The sequence below is a fragment of the Cheilinus undulatus genome, linkage group 5, assembly GCF_018320785.1.
Source record: "Cheilinus undulatus linkage group 5, ASM1832078v1, whole genome shotgun sequence".
Taxonomy (NCBI): domain Eukaryota; kingdom Metazoa; phylum Chordata; class Actinopteri; order Labriformes; family Labridae; genus Cheilinus; species Cheilinus undulatus.
This window is the reverse complement of record NC_054869.1, coordinates 48,133,890-48,156,485: the sequence shown is the minus strand read 5'-3', so window position 1 is coordinate 48,156,485 and position 22,596 is coordinate 48,133,890. Positions and strand designations below refer to the sequence as shown.

General features: G+C 41.6%; 1 protein-coding gene across 1 annotated transcript in view; it reads left to right on the top strand.

Moving 5' to 3' along the window:
- Nucleotides 1–22,596, top strand: part of LOC121509783 (whirlin-like) — a 162,474-nt gene that overhangs the window by 64,769 nt on the left and 75,109 nt on the right. The window contains exon 2 of the mRNA XM_041787444.1: nt 18,560–18,736. Coding sequence (XP_041643378.1) covers nt 18,560–18,736 — 177 coding nt within the window. The remainder of the gene's footprint in view (nt 1–18,559; nt 18,737–22,596) is intronic.

Here is a 22,596-nt window from a genome sequence, read left to right as displayed (position 1 = left end):
TCTCGTCTGTGGTTTCAGGATCAGTGATTATCCTGGCAGAAAGAAAAAGTGATTAGAGACACTTCATAAATCACTTAAAACTCTAAATGACAGCTGCAGACTCCAGACACTCTTTAAATCTGGCCTGGACTCTGATTATTTTCATGGTTTCTGGGACATTGAAACCCCAGCGGCGGACCGTTGCAGAGAATGGGAAAGATCATCTAAAAACAGGGTAACACATCGCCCTAATGTCCGTGGGGAGCATCCTGCAGCAGAACCATCAGAACCCTGACCCTGCCACAGCTGCCGCTTCAGCCGTGTTTCATGTTGAGGCGTCCCTCAGCAGTCTGCGTGCTGACATGATCACTCAGCGTTGTTTCTGTCAGAAAAGAGCCTGAAAACTAGAGCGGACAGACACAAAAGTTTAGAGAGAGAAACACGGACTTGAAAGCCGCTAAATAAAAGCAGATTTCATTTCTCACAAACCGCCAAATGTGTTCACGCTGCTGCTGCAGAAATTTCTGCCCTTGTTGTCAGATAAACATCACGCCGACTATAAATAGTGCAAAGATGCGTCCGCTACATCCTTTGTTTGTAAGACGCTGTGTTTGGAAACGTGTGGGAGACAAAGGAGATGTGTGATGTGTCGATATCAGATCAGACAGATTTAAAAAAGGAGAAAACAAAACGCCCCTGAAATAAACACTCAGCATAATCTAAACTTATCTCCTCCCCATCTAATGGAGTTTTTCTAAAACAATAGCCAGAGTAGAATTAATTTTTCCATCTATTATTTATACCGTTTATCCTGTTCGGGGTCACAGGGGCTGGAGCCAATCCTTGCCGGTCACCAGACAACTACAATATTGAGACAAACAACCAATCCAACTCACACCTATGGACAACTCAAGAGTCATCAATTAACCTAGCAAGCATGGACTGTGCAAGGAAGCTGGACCTGGAGAGAGCCCATGCGTGCACAGGGAGAGCATGCAAACTCCACACAGAAAGGACCTTTGGGACTGGGTTTCAAACCAGGAACTTCCTGCTGTTAAATCCAGAATAAAACAAAGATTTGCAACAAAATATGATTTAAGAAGGTTGCTGGCGACAGTTTCAGTGTGAACATAGCCGTCACAGCTCATATCAGACTGTTTGAGGATGTTGCCTGCATTTCAGTTATTCAAGTTGTGGACAGCTGGTTCAGGAATCTTGTTTGAACAGCTGCAAACACCAACAAATGTTTGTTTGAAATAGATTCTTTTGTTATCGAGGTTTTATGATCATATCTATCTTTCTTCAACTTTTCAGAAGGAGACTTCAGTCCGTAAATAGCCGATGTCTGTCCCCTCCAGTCCATGTGAGCAGAACACAAAGCCAACTAGAATGGCCATCTGAGGTGGCAGACTCATGCCTAAGCAGCGCCACCGAGGAACTCACGCTCCCATTGATTACTATGGTGTTCAAAATTTCAAAGTCCGAGAAAAAACAAATGGGTGCACGGATCATCACCAGAATCTAACTGATTCTTCCCTGTCACTATCCCAATATTCCCTGAAAGTTTGGTGAAGATATGACTTTCCATTCTCGAGTTTTCTTGTACACATACAAACAAACAAACAAACAAACAAACAAACAAAGATAGGGAACCCTTTACATAACCCCCTGCTGATTTCATTGGCGTGGGTAATAATAAATGAGAAATACAATTTTTCATTGTCAAAATGAGTTTTTCTCCACAGCTGAGTCAAGCTGGACACATCGACACATGTGTACCTCGGCAGCAAAGGTCAAGCTCGACGGCATTTCTTTTGTCTGGGTCTTCTCCTCCCTGGTGATACACTCAGGGACCCCTTACATTTTTTTTGGGGGGGCCCTTTGGAAATCTGTAGCACAATGTGGCAACCTGACTATCACGGTACCCTATAGTCCAGTGGTTCCCAACCTTTTTCCTTTTCCAGGACCACTAGTGAAAAAATAGTGATACTTTTTGGCCAAAATTAACATAAGTTGTCTTTTTTATTTTTTGTGTACACCCAAACAAAGTAGCCCTAAACACAAACTCACTACTCAGCAACCATTGTATGAATTATTTATAAGTGTTGTGATTTCTGTTCAAATGTGCAAGTCTAATTTTTATCAACCTCAGGACAGACAGAGCCTTGCGCCCCCTGAGATCTCTGACACCCCCAGGGGGGGGGCCTAGACCCCAGGTTGAGAACCAAGGCCCTAGGTCAAGGGTCACTAAGGGTGTTTTCAGACAGACATGGTTCTGGTTCTGGCACTGGTTCTGTTATGGAGACTCAGAACATTGGTGCTTTCTGGTGAACCAGCCCGTGTTCACATCAGTTTAAGCAGAACCAAAGTGGGAGGACATGATGGACATGTATAACCATGTCCAGCTCCACTTTTCCCAAATCTTTCATGCAGTCCCAGTATTCCTTCTTCAGTTTCTTGAGTTCGTTAATTATTTGGTCTGGTGTTCAGGTGAACCCAGCCTTCGCCATCTCTTCCACAATCCGGAATATAACGTGCTCTTCCTTGTAGTATTCTCCAGCTTCACCTGGAATTCTGTCAATGCCCAGATCACAACCAAACATTTAGTCTCCCAAGCAGACCACTTTTTCTTTTTGTTTTCTGCACATCTTCACAAACTAGAATGTGATACACCCACTGATGATGTCATGGTTCCCAAGAAAGAACCAACTATTTTTGGTTCCAACTGAGAGCCAACTTCTCAGGTTCAGAACCTATTTTTTCCCAGTTTGAACACGCCAGCCGGTTCAAATTTAGGTTCAGAAACTGGAACCGGCACGGAGCCCTGCCAGTCTGAAAGGCCTGTAACTAGCAGTCGCGGTCCGGGTCCAGACCCAGACACCATCCCATATGGACCTGGACCTACAATCATTAGATTAAAAGGGATCTTTAAATTTGACGGGGCACTTCTATTTTAACTGGCGCTATTCAGTCCTGATTTTGCAGATCAGGAAATGCAGCGACCGATTGCATGCGAGTTAAGCCATCTCACGTGGTGGTACTTGACCAATGAACTGTCTGCATTCCAGGCGGCAAACATTGAACTGCTGCACTCATACAAGGGACATACGAGAGGAAGACAGAAAGAGAAAAGAAAGAAAGAAAGAAAGAAAGAAAGAGAGTAGACAAAAATTTATGTGTTAAGATTTGTTGAATTTAATATATTGTTAAGTTGGTTGAGACAGTTAAATCACTTTATTTTATTTATTATTTTAAGAAGTTATGGACTAATACATTTTGTAAATTAGCTTTAAAGTGACAATCAAATTATACTTTCCACTTTTTTTCTGTTATGTGTTGCTTTGTTTAAATAAGAACTTGTGTTTCAAATAAGACTGACAGCATTAAAGGAAAACTAATTTTCATATTTTATCAGTGTAACAAGTCCCGAAAATCGCACCCAGATCCACATACAACACTGTCTCATGTTAGACATTATGATGTTCTGGACCTTTGGTTTAATACATTTTCTCTGACTTCTGTGTGCTGAGTATCTGCCAATGACAAGCAGCTTATTCTACTGTTGCTATTGACTCTTGTTTTGAGCTTCTGGTATCCTCAGGTGCTGACAATGTTGGCAGTTGGATCATAGGGTCAAAGTGCAGAGAAGACACAGAGAACACTATGCTGATTGCTGCACTGATAGAGTAATGTATTTTGATGGAGGCGGTGTGGTGTGGGTTGGCATCGCCCTACTGGGAAAATGTGGCTTGTCATCATTGGAGGAAATTTCAATGCAGAGAGATATGGAGATGAAATTCTGCAACCAGTGGCAATCACATATCTCCACAGTCTGAGACTGAACTCTATCCTCCAAGGCGACAACGGTTGCCTCCACAGAATGGGGTCTATCAGAGACTACCTCTAGATTTTGGGAGTGGAGAGGATTGAATGTCCTGCTAGCAGTCCTGACCTCAGCTGGGATCAGCTTGGGCGTGCTGTTGATGCCAGAGTGACCACATTCCCCAGAAGTGAGTGACCAGGCTGGCGACCAGCGTGAGGTTGAATGGCATTGGCAGAGAAGATTTGGCACAGTTTTCATGGTTGTAACCCACATACTCAGCTCTGCTGCTCATCCCACAAATGCATATTTGTTACCAATGTGGCACCATTTAAAAGGGAAATAAACAGTAGTGTGAACAGACAGGCATGTGGAATGTTGCAGAACGGCCTGTTGCAAGCAGTTGCAGGTTTTAACTCATCTGGTCATGCATCTTTGGTCTGAACTGGGCTTTAGACTGCATCATTAGGAAACAGGTGTGACTTAGTTGGGGAAGCTGGAACCCAATATTCAGACCCCACTGTCTTTGTCACACTGGTCACAGGTATGACTGCTGATCCTGACATAGTCTGGTTCTTGTCCTCTCCATGTCTTTTCATTCCTGTCTCTACATAGCTGTACTATCAAAGGGCTAGAAAAGCCCTGATAAAAAGAACACAGCAGTAGAGAGGAATCCCCTCCTGTTTGACCTGACCCTGACCCCAAGTCTCTCTGTGTCTTGCTGTGTCTCCACCGTACGTTCCGCCCTACTGTTCGTCTGCTGGTGTCTTTGTGAGTCATGCTGATAGTCAGCGCTGTGGCCTGAAAGCCTCAGCTAATTCCATCCCTCTCTCATAAAACAATTAAATGATGTGACAGCAGATGCACCAGGCAGGGAGCTTCAGAGGTTTAAATAGCAGAGCTGAAAGGAGGATGGACTCATTGAAGGAGAAACGATGAAAGGCTGCGGTGATTCAACATTATATTTCAGGGCTAAGAGACAGGAGGGCATCGTTACTCACAGTCACTGTTTGGTGTATGGCCCCTGGGTCAAATAAGAGAAAATAAAGTCAGATCTGATGGAGGAACAGCTGGTGGCAGAGGACTGGGTGCAGAAATAGTTTGTGTGGTTGTCTGGAGCAGCTGGCTGGCTGATGAATTATTAAGACTGGATGATGCTGTGCTTGCTATTGTTGTCCAACGCCAGCACTGAAACATTGAAGCCTCACTACAGAGACAGTGGTGGCCAAATACATCATTGTTAAGCTCTCTATTAGCTAAATGAAACAAAATAACAATGTTTGCATGGACACAAATAATCAGGATGAAGGTCTGACCAGAATAAATGTGCTCTTTACAAACCCCAGTTCCCAAAAATGTTGGGACATTGTGTAAAACACTAATAAAAACAAATAGGGTGATTTGGAATTCCTTTATACCTATATTCAAAAACATGACACGCAAAAACAAGATTTGTAATTTTCATACTGAAAATGTTTCAAGTGTACTCTTATTCTGAATTAAACGCCTGCAACAAGTTAAAAAAAAATTGGGACAGGGCCTGAAAAGACATAACCTGACCTGTGTTTCACACATCCATCTGGGAAAGCTTCAATAGGAAAAGTCTGAGAAAAGGCAGAGGATTTGAAAAACACTTGGAGGGTGATTGGATGAACGTTCTGTCACATCTCTTTGGGCCAGTCAGAGCAACAAAACACGTGACGTAGCCGCTATCGAGCTGTGTGTGCGCAGCTACCGAGGAATAACGCAAAACATGGCGACTGTAGACATGTAAGTACTTGACTTTTGTCTTTTTTGAAAAGAAAACAACTCACTGCTGTTCTTTGTTCTTCTTTTAACAAAGAAATGTCATCAAGTTCCGATAAAACTGGGGCTTTAGCATCCACGCTAATCTCTTCTGCTATAATTGCACCGGCCTCATGCTGCTGCTTGTTGACGTTACGACTCCGCCGCACCTGAAAGTACTGCCCCTCATCGCTGATTGGTCCTGTCACTTTCTAACCGGGCCAAAACAGTTCAGATGGAAGCTTTGCAAGATAGATTCACCAGTTAAAAACAAGGGAAGTTGTGGAATGATCGGAAAACACTGGGAAGATTCATTAGGTTCATAGGTTAATTTAGTGCTTCCCAAAGAGACCCTACCTGTGGTAAAACAAAGCACTAGCATATTGTCTCATAACAACAAGGCAACCAAACATGACCAGTTTATAAAATGGATGGTTGCATAAAAATATTCTATAGCAAAATCACTCTTTTTGAGTTATTTTATACACATTGTACTACTAGAAACAAGGAAAATAATGCTTTCCCATGAAGGGACTGCTTCTCCCTTTTCACATGGATCTCTGGAAATCAGGATCAGAATGTCAACAAATTTGGACTAGGTGCTTACATGTAGTAGTGATGTGCATCGATGTTTGTCAAACGTGGAAATTACAAAAATCTGAAGTGCATGCTGCTGTGAGAGAAAGGCTAAAACTTGACAAAAGGCACAATAGACGATGGTCTGACAGGATTTTTTTCTGTGGGCGCCCTCCAGCTAACTGCTCAGATCAGCTGAGTTTTCAATGTGTGGTGTCTCTGATGTGGTTGAAGTTAGCTGAGGAATAGTGGGACACTTGGACATTATCCCGTTGTCTACTCATGCCAGCAGGTTGTGCAGATGCAGTAAACAATGAGGTAGCTGATGTTATCGTCTCAGTAAGAGCCCTGAAACCACCCGCGGCGCTACTATTGGGCCTGGGTGGGCCTGGGCCCACCCATTTTAGGCTCGGGCCCACCGATTTTGCCCAAGGCCCATAGTGATTCCGGACACAGCATTAGTTTTCATTCTGGCTGTTGATCCAATAAACAGTTTGAGGAAAGCTTTGAGTGAAGCTTCTCAGCCAATCAGAGGATTGTACCCCACGTGTGGACTCTTAAGCCTGCCCACAGGCTGCATCCTCACCAGCAAGTGATCCAATGAAATGAATGATAATGATGTGCAAGCTTTTCAAGCAGCAAGCACAACGAGACTGACACTGACAACGAGACAGACGTTAACTTTAGCTATTATGAAACGTCAACATGGCAAAGCAAAACAGCTTGTTTTTATTTAAATTCACTAAGAAACGCTCCGAGGAGCAGGAGGAGGATACTCCTGCCATTTTATGTAAAGATAGGAGTGACAAGTTGCCGTCCAGCTCAGCCGCCCTCTCTCCATCATGTCCTGGTAGCCACCCCCTCACACCAGCAATGCAAGTAACATGCTAACGTTGTCGTTAGTTTCTGGCTGTCTGTATGCTGAGTTTCCGTTAGCCGGCATTTGCCGGTCATTGGCAGGTAAAAAGGGCGGAAGTACGGTAGATAAAAATATAACCGGTCAAAATGTCTGGCAGAAAATATGCAAATGACCAGATAAGTAAATACTGAATACTTGCATATTATATTTTGTGTAACCTAGAAGATATGTTGTGAGAATGCGTTAATATAAACTAAAAGTTGCCTAATCTTACTACATCTATGTCCTGCGGTGCTGGAGTTGTTTATCTCCTCAGACGGCAAGCACATGGCTAATTATGTATGCATGATGACGTCAAAGCAAATCGATATATCTGCACATGCTCAGTACTGCTGGAGACTCTAAAGGAGAAGTTTGACCAGAGCTTTCTCCTAAGCCAGAGTTTTAATCTAAGTGAGGTTTTCCTGGTTAACCAAAGGTTTAATGTCATCAGCAGTATGGAGGGATTTTATGTCATCGCTGCCAGTAATGAAGAGGCTGAAAGAACGGAACTATAGCCGAGCATCGTGAACACAGACGCAGCAGAGAGAGAGAGAGGCCTACGCCGGCTAATTAGCAGAAGTAGTCTTGGATAAGCCATGGACCGGACTATCCGCTGTGGAGCCTTTGTCTTTTCAGGACTAGTCCAAATAAACCAGGATGGTTGGATTTACTGCTTACAGTTATATCATCATGAGGACTGATATTAGCAACTGTCGGTAAGACTCATTTTTCATTTGAGATGTAGAGTTCTAACGCGATGTCCAGTTAAGAGAGCACTTTTGTCATGTGTTTGGATGCTTCGTTGTTGCTGGTGGAGGATGGTATTTGGCTTTTGTAAACTGCTTAGTTATGATAGCGGCCAGCTTAGATGTGCTAACAGGCTAACGGTGCTAATATGAAGCTAACTGTTGTTGTTTATGAGTTTACTGTGGGCGTATATTGTGTGACTGACTGCGTGTGTAAGGAAAAGCGCGCAGCTTTCATTCTGATACTTGAAACCACTTACACAAAGAAAAAATAGAGAAAGTCTCTGCAGCCATTTCCAGGGTCTCATCAAGTGTATGTGTCTAACAGTCTGTAATAAGAGGGTAATAATTATTTAGGTTTACTGTTGGCTTGGTTTCTGCTGTCTCAGTTTTGGGTCAGGTCTGGAAATAAAAATGTGTCCTCAGTCCTGTTTAGACTTGTATCGATGCATCACAGAATATCAAATTTATGCGTTTTGCTGCTGTTAATGCTGCAAAATAATGTTAAGGCACATGTCTGGTAGTTGTTATAAATGGCCAGAATTCTTGAAGACTGCTGGTTATTTTGACAGGCGACAAAAAAAGTCTAGCGGAAACGCTGCTGTATGCACAATTTCTGGAGTGAAAATAATATTGGCAGTAGGCAGATTAAACTTATGATAGCGTTATGGTGTATGTCTTTGTCCGCTTCAGCACTGAGCTGAGGAAAGCGACACAAGAGCCACACAGGTAGGCTACTGAGTCGCTGTCCTCAGTCCCGCAGAAAAGCGCAGAAACAGAGATGAAGGGGAACCCTTTTTTTGGCTTATTTTAACTGGCCCATCCAGTTTTCTGGAGGCCCACCCACAATCAAAATCCTGGCACCGCTAGTGCCTGAAACGTCTTTTATTCACTGAGGTAGACTCTGATCACAGTGTAAAAACTACACTGATTTACTACTAAAGACTACTTTATAAAAGCCTGTTTGTGAAAGATTAGAACAAACAGAGTCTGGTCAACTTTCTGCAGCAGAACATCTCAACCCGGTGGAGTAGTACGTTTAAAACATGCAGCAAAATCTCTTGGAACAAAAACACACTTGCCACATGTGCCACAGACTAAGATCTCCCCGCAACCTTAGCTGTACAGAAGTAAGTTTGAAGGGGAAATCAGCCTGTCGGATTCATCATCGGCAGTCGGGAATGAGGAAGCAGATGTGATCCTCTCAGTAAGAGCCCTGAAAATGTCTTTATATGCACGCAGGTAAACCCTGACCAAAGTTTTAAAACTACACTAAACTACTAGTTAAGACTACTTTATTAGATCCTGTTTGCAAAAGATTTGAACAAATAGAGTCTGATTCTCTTTTCTACACCGTCATTTTATTCAGTCCCAGTACAAGGACCGCTATTTTAAAAAGGAAGTGAAACAAAGTGCACAAAGGCAGTTTGCAGCACAACTGATAGGCATGCCAGCAAACACTGCTTGTCTCATCCTGGATGAGAGACAAAATGAGCTGCAACAAAGCAGAGGGGCTTATCTTTGTGGGGGAAAAACATTTAACCAGGAGTGGACTCTGAGGAAGAGCCGAGCACTTTATCTGCATTTTATCAAGAGTTAGGCTTTAAGGTAGGGCTGGATCATATTTCAGTTTATTCTATCATTATATCTTTTAAATGAGATCAAAGACTAAACATGATTATTTCCCAGCCAGCATGTCCATGTGGGCCCATGGGTTCTATGTAGGCTACAATATGGGTCTGCTCTGGGTTCCATGGTGGCCCCACATGTGATTGCCCACGTGAACTGCAAGTGAGGATCAGCCAAAAGAGACACACATAGCCCCCATCTAGACATCCTTGCAATCGCCTTTGTTTAGTACAATAGGATCCATCTTGGATCTCTAAAGATGATTCATAAATGATCAGAGGTCCACATTCTAGTCCCATCAAATAGTATTATGGTCTCAGTTTGATTGTCTACAAGAGTTGTAGAGAACTCTATCATGTGTGGTTGTTCTGCATGCTTTCTCTCTGACTTACTGAAGCTGTTGTTTAGTCTGAAGGACGTTGTGTTCTTCGAAGTTAGACAAACATATCCTCAGCCACAGTTACACCATCGTAGCACTGATGGATGTAAACTGACACCAGGCTTGTTTGCATTCACACGCAAGGAGGTAATTTCGGTCTGTTTATTTCATTTTCCTTGTTTGGGTTTCCCTGAGTTACCTTGTGTTTAACTTCAGACTGCAGTGAACTCTGGGTAATTACCCGAGGAGCTCTCTGCAGAAATGCAGAATGACGTAAAGTGAGATTAGAAGTCTGAAAGATAATCTGAATGCACTCCACTATGAAGACAGCAAACCTAAAGAAAGCTGTGAAGGCTGAGAAAAAGAATTCATACTTACAGGAGAAAGCCCAGAATTACATAAACTCAAAGTTGATCTTTTCAGATAGCTGAAAAGAGAAGAGAGAAGAGGGGACAGCAGCTGAATGCAGACGGTCCACATTGATTTAAGTTTAAGGATCATCTGACTTGTTTAAAAATATGATGTTTTATATGAATTTTACTCTGGTACTCTTGAGCTCTAACACTGGAGGATGCTTGTGCACTCACATTGACTCACTGAACAACTAACAAGCAGTGAAAAAGAAGGCAAAATGTTGTTTCAGATGACATCGTCTGCAGATTTTCAGAAATTGTTATTTGGAAAAAGTTGCAAGATGTAATTTTGACTTTAGAGATTCAGTAACTTACACATTATAGTGACAAAATTAAATCTGTCACACTTAAATTGAATATTTTTACACAGGTTACGAATGCATCTATAGGTGTTTTAGTCCAATAAAAATGCCCAAGTGTAAAATAATTTTAGTACCCATGCAAAGACCAATATGGTATTATTTGCATTCCAAGACTAAGACATCTCCAGCATTTAATTTTCTCTTAAAAATCTAGAATTTATCTGTCTACAAACTTTTGTTATTAGTAGGTGCAGAAAAAGTTGTCATCCTGGATCTGCCCCGACCCATCCTGATTTCACTCGTCAATGTCAGAACTCCAGCTGAGTGCAGCTATCAGACCATAGTATGAGCACTCTAACCTTTTTGGTCCTGTGCCGTAAATGTTTAACCTTTTACCTACTGAGTGGGCACCGGTGCTGTATTTTATATGTCCAGAGTATTATAACTGTAACTCTGTCAAAGTTTGTCCAATCTGAAAAATTCCCACTGCGTTGGAAAGCTGAGAATTGTTGGCATGCGCACATATATGGTTCATTACAGTACTCGCAACCATATGACATGGGCATTCATTGCAAACACCAGAAGTATCGCAAGACCGCTACACGGATTCTAAACTCTGTAACTCCTCAAAAGTTTGAAAAAAATTCCAACACTGACAGAGAGCTGCGAATCTGTGCTTTCTGGCAATTTATGATGTGTGGTATATATATTACAGTAATGCCAAACAGCACTGTGAAAACGGCAGCTTTGGCAGAAGACGAGTGAGAGAGGAGAGTGAAGGAAGAGAGTAAAAGGAGAGCGAGCGAGAGTGGTGTTTTGTTTTCAAAAATAGTGTCAGATAGTGGCATTTGTGTGTGTCTGTCATGTGCAATAACAATATGTTACTTGAGAATGTTGAGAATGCATTTTTACACCTTTATTTGCATGAATTGTCACCTATGTATATAGTTATCTTTTGCACTGTGTTTTGCACTGCCAGAGTCCTAGCCATGAAAAACAAATCAGTTTTTGTGTTTTTCTTCTTTTAAACTGCTGACAATTCCATATAATGTGCAATAATCATTAACCAGATGTTGAAAAGTCAAGTTCAAGTACTCGTGGATAAAGGGACCAAAGCTCTCAGACTTAGGGCATTTCCTGACTATTTTACAGCCATAATAACAAAATATGTCCAAATCGCCATTTTTAGACTCAGTAGGTAAATGTTTAAGTCGTACAGTGAATGCTGACATTAGACCACCGCTGTAGCAGAGTTAGACAGCTGGAGCAGAGAGCAAATTTTCAGCCCACAGGGAGATACGCGAACAATCACTTTGGCCCTGCTCATGAGGGCCATTCTGGTGCAGCTCAGTGCAGCCAAACTGGTGATGGAAAAGCACATCAGCTTGGCTTGGTTGGGTTTGGCTCTGAGCGGCCAAAGTCCATAAAGAAAAACTCCCTTAAGTGAGCCAAAATTGAGCTGGAAGCAGAAAAACCAATCATATACATGGATGATTTTCCATTTTTTAGCTTTCCCACTGTAAAATATTTTATGAACACAACAACAAAGAGAATTGAAGTACATGGACTGCATTTTTACAGAATGAATGATTATCAGACAGTGAATGTTTAAGATTTTTCTCCTTTAAAAAGCCATATAAAATGCCAAAAACATCATACCCTCTATGTAGAATTATTTTTGTAACAAATTTAAACGATGATATTTCCTGTTTTATTGGCCTATTGATTTAACCAAAACTGAAAGACAGCTTAAAAATCACGTTTTCTACACAGAGGGACTTGGATGCAAATTTTCTCTTTGTTTTTATGCTACCACATGACAAATAAAATGCATGATGATGTCATGCCAGTGTGACTGTGGACTCCAAAGGTTGAAATTACCTCAAGTATTTTTTCAAAACTAGAGAAATGCATTGTTTTCTCAGTTGTAATGTTATACATCTTATTGTGGTAGCCCCCATCAGCAGCCACCATGACAGACATGTTCATCGCTGTAAGTGCTTGGAAGTAAGAGAGTGAGCTGGTGCGGTTGCCGTTCATGTTTGGTGCTGTTTACTGCTCCCTGTGGTGTCGCCCCACTAGACATTTCCTTTGAGCACAGATCTGATCTTAGAAAAAGGAGAATGTCACACAGTGCTAGATCAGGTGAATAGGCAGGGTGATCAAACACTGTGAGCTCTGATGTGGCTCTACTGAGAGAACAGTGTGAGCTGGAGTGTTTGCTTTGTAAAGGATTAAACCATTTTTCCTCAACTGTGCTCTCTTTCTTCAGACTTTTTCTCTCAGTTTTTCTAGAACCTGTTTAGTAATAGTGTTGATTCATCGTTGACCCTTCTGGAAGCCTCCTAAATCAGACCCTTAATGTCAAAGAGAACAGTCAACATGGCCTTGAATTTGGACTTGCTTTGTGGTGCTTTCTTCATCCTTGGAGACGGTGGTGTTTTTCATGCAATGACTGCCATTTTGTCTCAGGATCGTGTTGGAAGATCCAGGTTTAAATGCATGGAACCACTCCTTTTAAAAAATGTGGGTCTCCTCCAGTTTGTGGCAACATGTCTCCACAAATTTATTTGCATTTTTCCTTTTGATTAAGGGTCAGAAGTTTTCTTGTATTTTCTTCTTTCTTTTACACCAGTCCTCTTTCTCAGCTCCTTGTAAGCAACTTGAATCAAAAAGAAGGTCTCTAAATAAGTTATTTGGAGGTAAAATTTTGTATCGAGTACCTGGGAAACACAGAGCCCTCAGCTGAAGCAGCCATATTGCTTCATTCGACCTCTTCTTTTAGTACGACTTTGGCACACACTTTTTTCATGTTTAGATTTACATGAAAGATTTCCCCCAAATTTTCAAGTAAATGCATGGCTCAGCTTTTAAACTGATCATTTTGTGACACCTTAGCAAAAACATGTGCACTTCAATCAGCAGTTAGCAGCGAACTTAAGATGTCACTTACTGTTTGAACCACATGGTTTTACCCACATTAGTGAAGTCACATCGTTAAATAGCTATACCTCATGGTTGCAGGGATCAATTTGCATTATCAGGGAGAAAAGCTGTTAAAAGTAGCCCTCCTGAGTATCTTCAGCAATTCCAGAATGGTCTGTGAGTTTTTCTGAACATGTTTGTGCCACTCAGTAAACTCAGAACTATTTGGGTTAAACCTTTAATGGCAGAGAGCTTATTAGAAAATACAAAGTATAGAAAGACAGTGAGAGGGATGGACTCCAAGAGAACCTGTAGGATCGGTTGGATTTTTTGGGTCTTCAGTCCTATGTAGAAGCCCTGACACATCATTCTAACTTTACAGTTATGTATTAATTTGTCTTCCCTACATTGAAATAGCCTTAAGTTTAGTGGCAGTGGTATCAGCTGTAACTCCAGTCTGAGTGATGTCAGCTCTTGGATGGATTTAAACTTTCTTCCACTCAATAACTCTCAGTCCCACTAAGTCACTAAATTAATCTCAAGAGGAGCAGTTTTGGTGCCCTATCTTCTAAAATGAAGCCAAAGAAAGCAGTGAGTGAGTGTCTTTATTGGACCTTGAAAAAGTTATTTATCACGAATCTGTGATCGTCTCCGACTCCATCCTTTCTCCAATAAACAAAAACAAAAATCTAGGTCACAATGCAGCAGCTCAGTTTCTTTAACCTTACTTCTCTCCATTTTCTCCTCTTAGCTTTGGAACTGATTTTATTTTTTATTTGTCTAAAGAGGACAAATATTGACATAATAAGAGGCTTTTATTACTTTTTGTCTCACTGATAGTTTGATGGCCTCCTCTCTGTTGTGTTTTCTCATCATTTTGTTCATTCAGCTTCATATTGATTGTTTTTGTCCTCCTGTGTCTGGACATGATGTTTGGGTCTTTGTTCCTCAGTGTCTGGTTTTTGCTTTATTTTAGATTGTTTGTTTTTCTGTAACAAGAGAGGAGGAGGTAAAATTAAAGTTTGTTTTAGCCTGCAGGGAGCAGTGAATGAGCACATTTTCAACACAAAAATTAGAATTTAAATTGACTTGGACCCTGAATTATCAGCTAATTTTCATTTGGATAAAAGTGGTCTGAGGGTTGAGTCAATATTTAGTAATTTATCACTCCATTCTTAATAAAAGTCCTATTCCTTATCATTAATGTCAGTCCTGAAGTGAGCTCCAATCAGCTGATTAACTCCAAACACCTGCTAAGGTGTCCTCCATTCTCTCACTCTGATTCAGTTCACACAACCACAATCATGAGGAAGACTGTCATAAAGAAGACAATCATAGTCATCCTCCATAAGGAGGGTAAGCCACAGAAGGTCACTGCTGAAAGGGCAGGCTGTCTTCAGAGGCAGTATCAAAGCAGATTCATGGAAAGTTGACTGGAAGGGAAAAGGAGCACGAGTTAAAGGGATAAGATTGGATTGTCAAACAAAGCAGGCTCAAGAGCTTAGTGGAGCTGTGTGTAGAGCACTAATGTCTCTACCATGGATAACTGTAAAGCAGCTAGGTGTAGTTTTTGCTTCCCAGGCTGCTATGTATACTGGCTACCTGCCATGAAGCTGGTTGGCTCTGGTTAACTATAAGGCAGACAGGCTTTGTAAATGCTTTTCTTCAGGGCGCCATATACTAGCAACCTGCAAGGCAGTAACATGGCCCTTTTCAGATACTGTATCCACAACCAACAGGCTGCCTAACAGGTAACAAGTAGATATGTGACCCCGGTAAGGACAGCACTAACTTCACCTAGCTGCCTTACAGTAATTCACAACCAATGGGCTACCTGACAAGAACAGCTTGGAAGACATGGGAAGTCAGCTGGGCTCAGTAAAAAAAAGTTATTAAGCATCCTAGAAGGCATCTAGATGGCAACCAAATAAATAAGATTCTCTTAATTTGCTAAGGATATTAAAATGAGTTGATTTTGTTTGACTGTTTGTTTTAATCTATGATGTTATTCAGATTTGACTTAAGGATGCTGATAAAACTTATGTCTAATATAGAAGCTAGCAAGCAAGCTAGCGTAGTTGTCTGGCAGACTCGCTCAATATGATGCTGACTGGTGATTGGATGAGGGGTTAAGCTCATGACCTCACCTGACTGGAAGGGAGTTGGAGGGTGGGGCATGTCTTCCAAGCAGCCGCTGCCTTCAGGCGAAGTTGAGGGCACAAAACACCATTGAGCTCATGAGCCGCCAGACAGAAGGGGTCCAGGAAATGGACTACATGTGCCATGTTCTTAGTGCGGAGCCACTCTTCAACAGAGGTGCAAAGTAACTAATTACATTCACTCAGATTACTGTAACTCAGTAGTGTTTCTGTGTACTTTTACTTCTTTGAGTACAATTTAAAATCAATCATTTCTCTTCTACTTTAATTAGATTTATCCAAGGTAACTGTACTTTTACTTGAGTGCAGAACTCTTGTATTGTTTCCACCTTTGTTGACTACACAGTAGCACATAGAGAGAGAGAGAGAGAGAGAGAGAGAGCGAGAGAGAGGGAGAGAGAGAGGGAGATTCCACATCACATCCCAAAGCAGCAAAAACTGAAGTGTTGAAATCTGAGTGTTAAACGTGTCTAACCTTGCAAAGCAGATGGATACGCCCATTTCCTTGTTTTTCAATCCATCTTGTTAGGCTCCCATCTGAACCATTTGGGCCCGGTTAGAAAGTGACAGGACCAATCAGCGACGAGGGGCAGTACTTTTCAGGTGCAGCAGAGTCGTGATGTAAACAAGCAGCAGCAAGAGCTGGTGCAGTTATGGAGGAAGAGATTAGCGTAGATGCTGCTAAAGCGCCAGTTTTATCAGAACTTGACGACATTTCTTCGTTAAAAGAAGAACAAAGAACAGCAGTGAGTTGTTTTCTTTTCAAAAATGACAAAAGTTGAGGTCTTTCATGTCTACAGTCGCCATGTTTTGCGTTATTCCTCAGTAGCTGCGCACGCGCAGCTTGCTAGCAGCTACGTCACATGCTTTGTTGCTCTGATTGGCCCGTAGGGATGTGATAGAACGTTCTCCCAATCATACTCTGAGGATTTTTCAAAGCCTCTGCCTTTTCTCAAACGTTTCCTATTGAAGCTTTCTCAGATGGATGTGTGAAACAAATCCATCTGACGTGTCAGGTTAAAACCTCTCAGAGTTTATTTTAACTCCATTCGGAGTGAAATGGTCTTCAGTGTTGGACTTATTTGCCAGTGTTGATCCACCAGTCTTAATTCGGCTCTGTCAAGAGAAAATTGATCTAAGCTCCGCCCTTTGCAGTTTGAAATCTGGGGGAATGTGCAGGGGGAGTTCCCCATCCTGTCCTTGTGTAGAGGGTTTTGATGTGACCTAATGTACCCCCCTGGGGTTCTTTTGCTCATGTTTCTTGTGTTTGATGTAAGACACATTTGCACCATGAGTGAAGTTGTCCGCTGAGTTGGCTCCATGCCATGTCACTTTGTTGCTGCAGTTCTTTCAAAAGGAGCCATGACCAAGTACTGAGAGCGTAAATGTTTGTTGTAAGTAGATTTTTGAATTGTTGTAATCTATTAAAAAACAGTCTTGAAATGTTTGACTTGAGCTTGAATAATCTAGAATATGGAGGTTTAACTGTTGACTTAAATAACAGTGGGAAAAACAAACTTTTTCCTGATATTCTAATTTTATGAGATGCACCTCTATCTCTGGTCTTAGACCTCAAAGTTAACTCACTTCTAAACATACAAGCGATTGCAGCACTTTGACTCTGATCCAAAAAGCCTTTCTGTGTTGTGCCAAAAACTCCCACAAGGTTCTTCTCCATAAAATCCGTGTTAAAGTGCATGAAAATGCGTGTGTGGAAAAACCTCTCTCCCTTAAATGCAACGACATACTCCTTTGAAATTCCAGACATTAAAGTGCATATTTTAAGCTCTGTGCTTTTGTCCAGGAGAGAATACCAAAATCATCATCCTGTATGCGGATAATTTATATATAAACCACAAAGTCAGCTAGCTCATCAACAACCAGCATGATTCTACAGGAAAACTGCTACTGTTACTGCAGAAATCTGTCAAATTGAATGTTGAAAGCCATCAGTAATATCCTAATGTAATCCAAATCTACCTGCCCCCTTTGTTGAATCCAGAAATGCCTTGAATAGAACCTGTCTGACAACGTGATGTAGGTTAAAAGATCTCCAGCACACCATGGTGCCATCCAAAGAAATTCAAGAACAGATAAGAAACCGCGTCATTGACTTCTACCGTGCCTTTAAAAGGATTCACCCCTTGGATGTTTGACCCTTTTATTGATTTCATAAAACAATCATGGTCATTATAATTAGGATTTTAACATAAAAAACAGACTCACCTGAGTGCAGTGAATGTGTCTGAAGTCATTGTAGTATTAAGACACCTGTGTGTAGAAGGTCCAGTCATGGCTTATCATATTCCTGGCTACCATTACACCATGAAGACAAAAGAAGACTCCCTATGTGAAAGGATCATTGCCCCCTAAACCTAAAAAATGAAACTCGGCATTGTTCATGCATCCTTGATTATCTGATGGCCAGCTGATCCCAGTTATCACCTCCCAGCTCTCACAGCCAATGACAGCTCTTTCTCTCAACACAACATTGTATTTAAATATGACGTGCTTCTCAATAATCCCTGCTTGCACTTATCTGATGCACCATGCTGCTGCTGGCAACGTCTAACCTCCTCCACCCCAGGCTCCTCCTTTGTAGCAGAAAGCTTGTTGCACCCTCAGATTCATACTACTATTTATTAATTGCTTTTGAACTAATTCCATTGTTTTCAGTACACATTGTCATTAATGTATTCATCCATACAGCCAGATCGCTTTGGTGTCATTTTGGTAGGCTGGCTACTCCTGGGAAGGCTCACCAATGTTCCAAGTTTTCTTCATCTGTGGTTAATGGCTCTCCATGAGGTTTGCTGGACCCTGAGAAATGGCTTTGTCGCTATCTGCTCCTAAACACTTTATTGATTGATTTTGTGAATGATGATGGCAGAGTTTCTGTGCTGCACCCTCACCATCTCCCTCTCCCCTCTCCTCTCTTGCTGCAGGTGCTAAAGGGATGCAAGAAGCTGGCCATGTCAGTGTGTTCAATGGGTCGGATCCCTGGAGGCTATATCACCAACCATGTGTACAGCTGGGTGGACCCTCAGGGCCGCAGTGTCTCCCCTCCGCCTGACAACCATGAAATCAACCAGAGGCAGGGGCCCGGGATGGAGGAGAGGACGGTAAGAACAATATGCATTTGTGTTTGTGTGGGCGTATAGAAAGGTGAATTAAATATGAATGAAGCATCATACAAAAAGACACTAGAGTGCAGCCTGCAGTGGACCTTAAAGTAAGTGCTTCTGTCTTAAAATAAAGGCACTTTTCTGTTTCTAAAATAGCAGATCTACATCTCTCCATGATTCCGGATGATGCAGAGGATGTGTAATCGTCCTCCTGCTTGTGTCTCTCAGCTGTAAGGTCAGGAGTGAGATATGGCCGTCTGAGGACAGTCATCATGACCTTTCGTGTTGTGACATTTTGGCAGGCAGACTCATCCTGCAACAAAGCCCCTCCAACCCCCACCCACAGGCCTGTGACTATCCGAGCCCCGACACAAGATTTACTCAAACTGAGTCATCTAGAAAAAGAAACACCTGTTGGCAAGAAAAGTCATCTTACAACAAGAATATAAAACCAACACTGGAATAAACAGCCCAAAATACAACATTATCTCGGATGTGACACATTTGTTTGGTTCAGAGATACAGCACTCTCCAGAGAACACACAAATACTGGGACTGACTCAGTCATGAGGTTTCTCTTTGGACTACAGATAAAACAGTTACTGGTTTTTATGATAACTGTGGTGAACATTTCCCTACGATTAGTAACACTTTTCACATTTCAATCAGGCACACCATTTGAAAACCGCTTAAATAGGGCAAACTTTTTTGGCCATAAATGTCCAAATTTGAGGATTTCTTGCCTTTATTGTATTCCTATAATGTATGTTGATATTTATCATAGCACATTTTAGCAGGTGTGCTGATTCTAAACAGTTTAACTATCAAAATGCACAAAAAATTTTTTTTTGTCAGGGAAGTCCTGGTAAAATAAGGGTGGGCTTTATGGATTTAATGTGACATTATGTTCAGTGTGCTTTTAAACTGATAAAGATTGGATTTTAACATTATTTCTTTCTGAGTTGTGCTATAATGGCCAAGTTCTGTCCTGCCAAGTGTTTACTTTAGGACAAGCTCACAGTAGGTTACAGAATACTTCAGTGCATAAAATAACCAACAATCACTGATTAATTTCTTCCACATTCTACAAGAAATGGGTAAAGATAAGTTTAAATGTTCTTTAAAACCTTTAGTTGTTTCATTGTGCATTTTTTCGCTGCACCAGGGCCATGGCGCTGCTATTTCACTTGAGAAAACCAGCAAGGGACGGGGGTGCCCCAGCCAGTGAGGAGACTTGCAGCCAATCAGGCTCAGGTCAGAGGGAGTGTTCCTATTGGCCACTGTAGCTTCCGTATCTCAGCTCAGTGAGAAGTCGATTCAATGGCGGAATTACGGCGGTGTTCAGTCCTATGTAGAATTAGTTCACGATGAGATGAAGTGTTTTCTTGCCTGTGATTCAGCCATTAATTTCAGTGGAAAAACAGAGCAAAATCACTCCATGAGCGCTTTGCCACTGTCAGTATTCAGTTCAGCGGATATTTTCATCCGTGAGGAGGTATGTAAGGAGAGGGGTGGAGCTACGGAGCTCAAACAGTCAAACCATGAGTCAAACACAGAGAAGAACAGGGATGGAGGGGAGTTGAGAGTTGATTCTATACAGTTCTCATCAAAAGTCACATACCTGAGCTTTAAATAAATTACACCTGGGGTTTTTTTGGAACAGGTGGGTATTTATCAAAATGTACTGCTATCCCCGGCGGTTAATTGGGACCTGGCGCTTAAAGGGAACCCGGCTATTATTTGGTATTTTACGGTACCCCAGGAAGAAGAATTAAAGCATTTTTTTAAACTCATGTTGTCTTGAATCACATTACAGCCAGCCTGCATGTCTACAGTTTGACTTTAGAGAAGACCAGGAGTTCTGCCATCACTTTTAAAATGTCTCCACACACAGACAGTGATGGTGTATGGGGCAAAAGACACATATTCTTAAGGATTTCTCAGTATGTGCTCATTATACAGCACAGTCTTCATGATGGTAATCATAATCACTGCCCATCCCTGCTGGACAGTCACAAAAACAGGCTAAAGAGGTCAAAACTGTGGCCTAATTTCTCAAAAAACAACGGGCCATGTGCAAAGTCTGTCAAACAGTGGTTTCGTGCAAAGCATGCATCTTTTTGCACAAGAACTGTTAATTTTGCACTACAGTTCAGTTTATTTTTGTACGTCCAGATGATCCAGAGGCTAGTTTTGTGTTTATTTTAGGTTAGAGGAGTTTCTCACAAATTAGAAATGATTAAATCTAAAACATATTTCTCTGTATTTTAACACGTCTAGCATTTGATGAGATGTAGAAAAGTTTTTTTTGTATCATGTGCAACCTTTGCTTGTTAAATCTAATTGTGACTGCTGCAGGACAGTGAGAATATTGATTCTTGTTAAGGAGGGTAAAGAACCCTGCAGTGGAGTGAGAAGGATTTAAAGATTTACTAATGAACTCAAATGTTGTGCATGCAATGCTGCAGAAAGGATCTGAATCTCTGTTATAGAAATAAAGTTTTATTTCAGTTTATTTGTGCTTCTTGTGATAATTACGTCAATAACTAGACATCTTTACGTCTCTTCTGGTCTCTCTTGGCATCAGAGCCCCTCACCAGGTCGGCTCCAAGAGGCTTAAACAAGTTACCTGCATTATTTCTGGACCGTTTTCTAAAAGGATGACACCTCTTTAGGATACATCCAAATAACCCAGAGCAGTTCAATGGCCAAACTGCTGAATCAGCAGCTCTGTGCAGTTAATGCCTGTGAATGCAGCTTTGCACACCTCTGCAGATTTAAATGGGCACAGAGGAGGAGTAATAAGATGACCTGAAGGTGAGGAAAGGTGGAGTTTGTGGAGCGAAGCCTGAGGAGCTGTTATAAAAAAAAGAAGAGGCTAAATGGACATTTACTGAAATTATTATTGGCTTTTTCTCATCAAGATAGCATACTATCTCTCTCAGTTATCAGCCACATACACCAGCTGATCTATGATATGTGTGCTCTGAGTTTTATTACTGGAGTGTAGACGCTGTTATGTTTATATTTGCTTTGTTCCTGTACACTCTCCAAGTCCAAAGGCGTGCGTTCGTCCTTGTGTACTTCATCTTATACTCATTTATTCAGCTACATGTGGTGTTGGCAGCAGGCTCAGCACTCAGCACAGATTCTCCTCTCCCTCCAAACCCAAAGCTCAGAGTTGAGGCTGAGAAGGCAGATCCGGTAAACGCAGAAGTTCACCTTCAGGCTCAGCACCCTCCTCACCAGAACTGTCCTCCTCTATACCCTCATGACTGCTGCGGAGCACAAATCCTCCTCATTATCTCACATTTAAGTTTCCAATAGAAATGCGGCTTCTTCACTTTGAAGAAGAAAAGGAGAAGAGGAGGAGCTGATGTTGTGTAAGCTATACTCTGTGAAGTTCTTTCGGAGTGATATGGAGATTTTTTGTATTGAAATGTCCCCTTTAATTAAAAAAATCACTGAGACAGTTTGGTCAGGTATGACATGTAGGTTTGGCACTTTGGTTGAAAGCATTGCCCCATGATAACTGATGGTGTTTATATACAGCCACAGACAAAGAGATGAGCCATCTTGCAGTTATTTGGGGAGACATTTGACCTTTGAATGTGCAGATTCCTGTCTGCAACAAGCGTGTGTGTGTATGTGTATATATATATATATATATGTGTGTATATATATATATATACACACAACACTTAACAAATTTATTAGACCACCCTAACCCTAACCAAAGTAAGGTTTATGCCACAGCTGCCACAGGGGGGTCATGGGCTGAAAAGTTTAACAACCTTTGGTCTTGTGTGTGCTCACAGGATTATCAGATGAGAAATCGTTTGAAGTTGTCCTTGTGT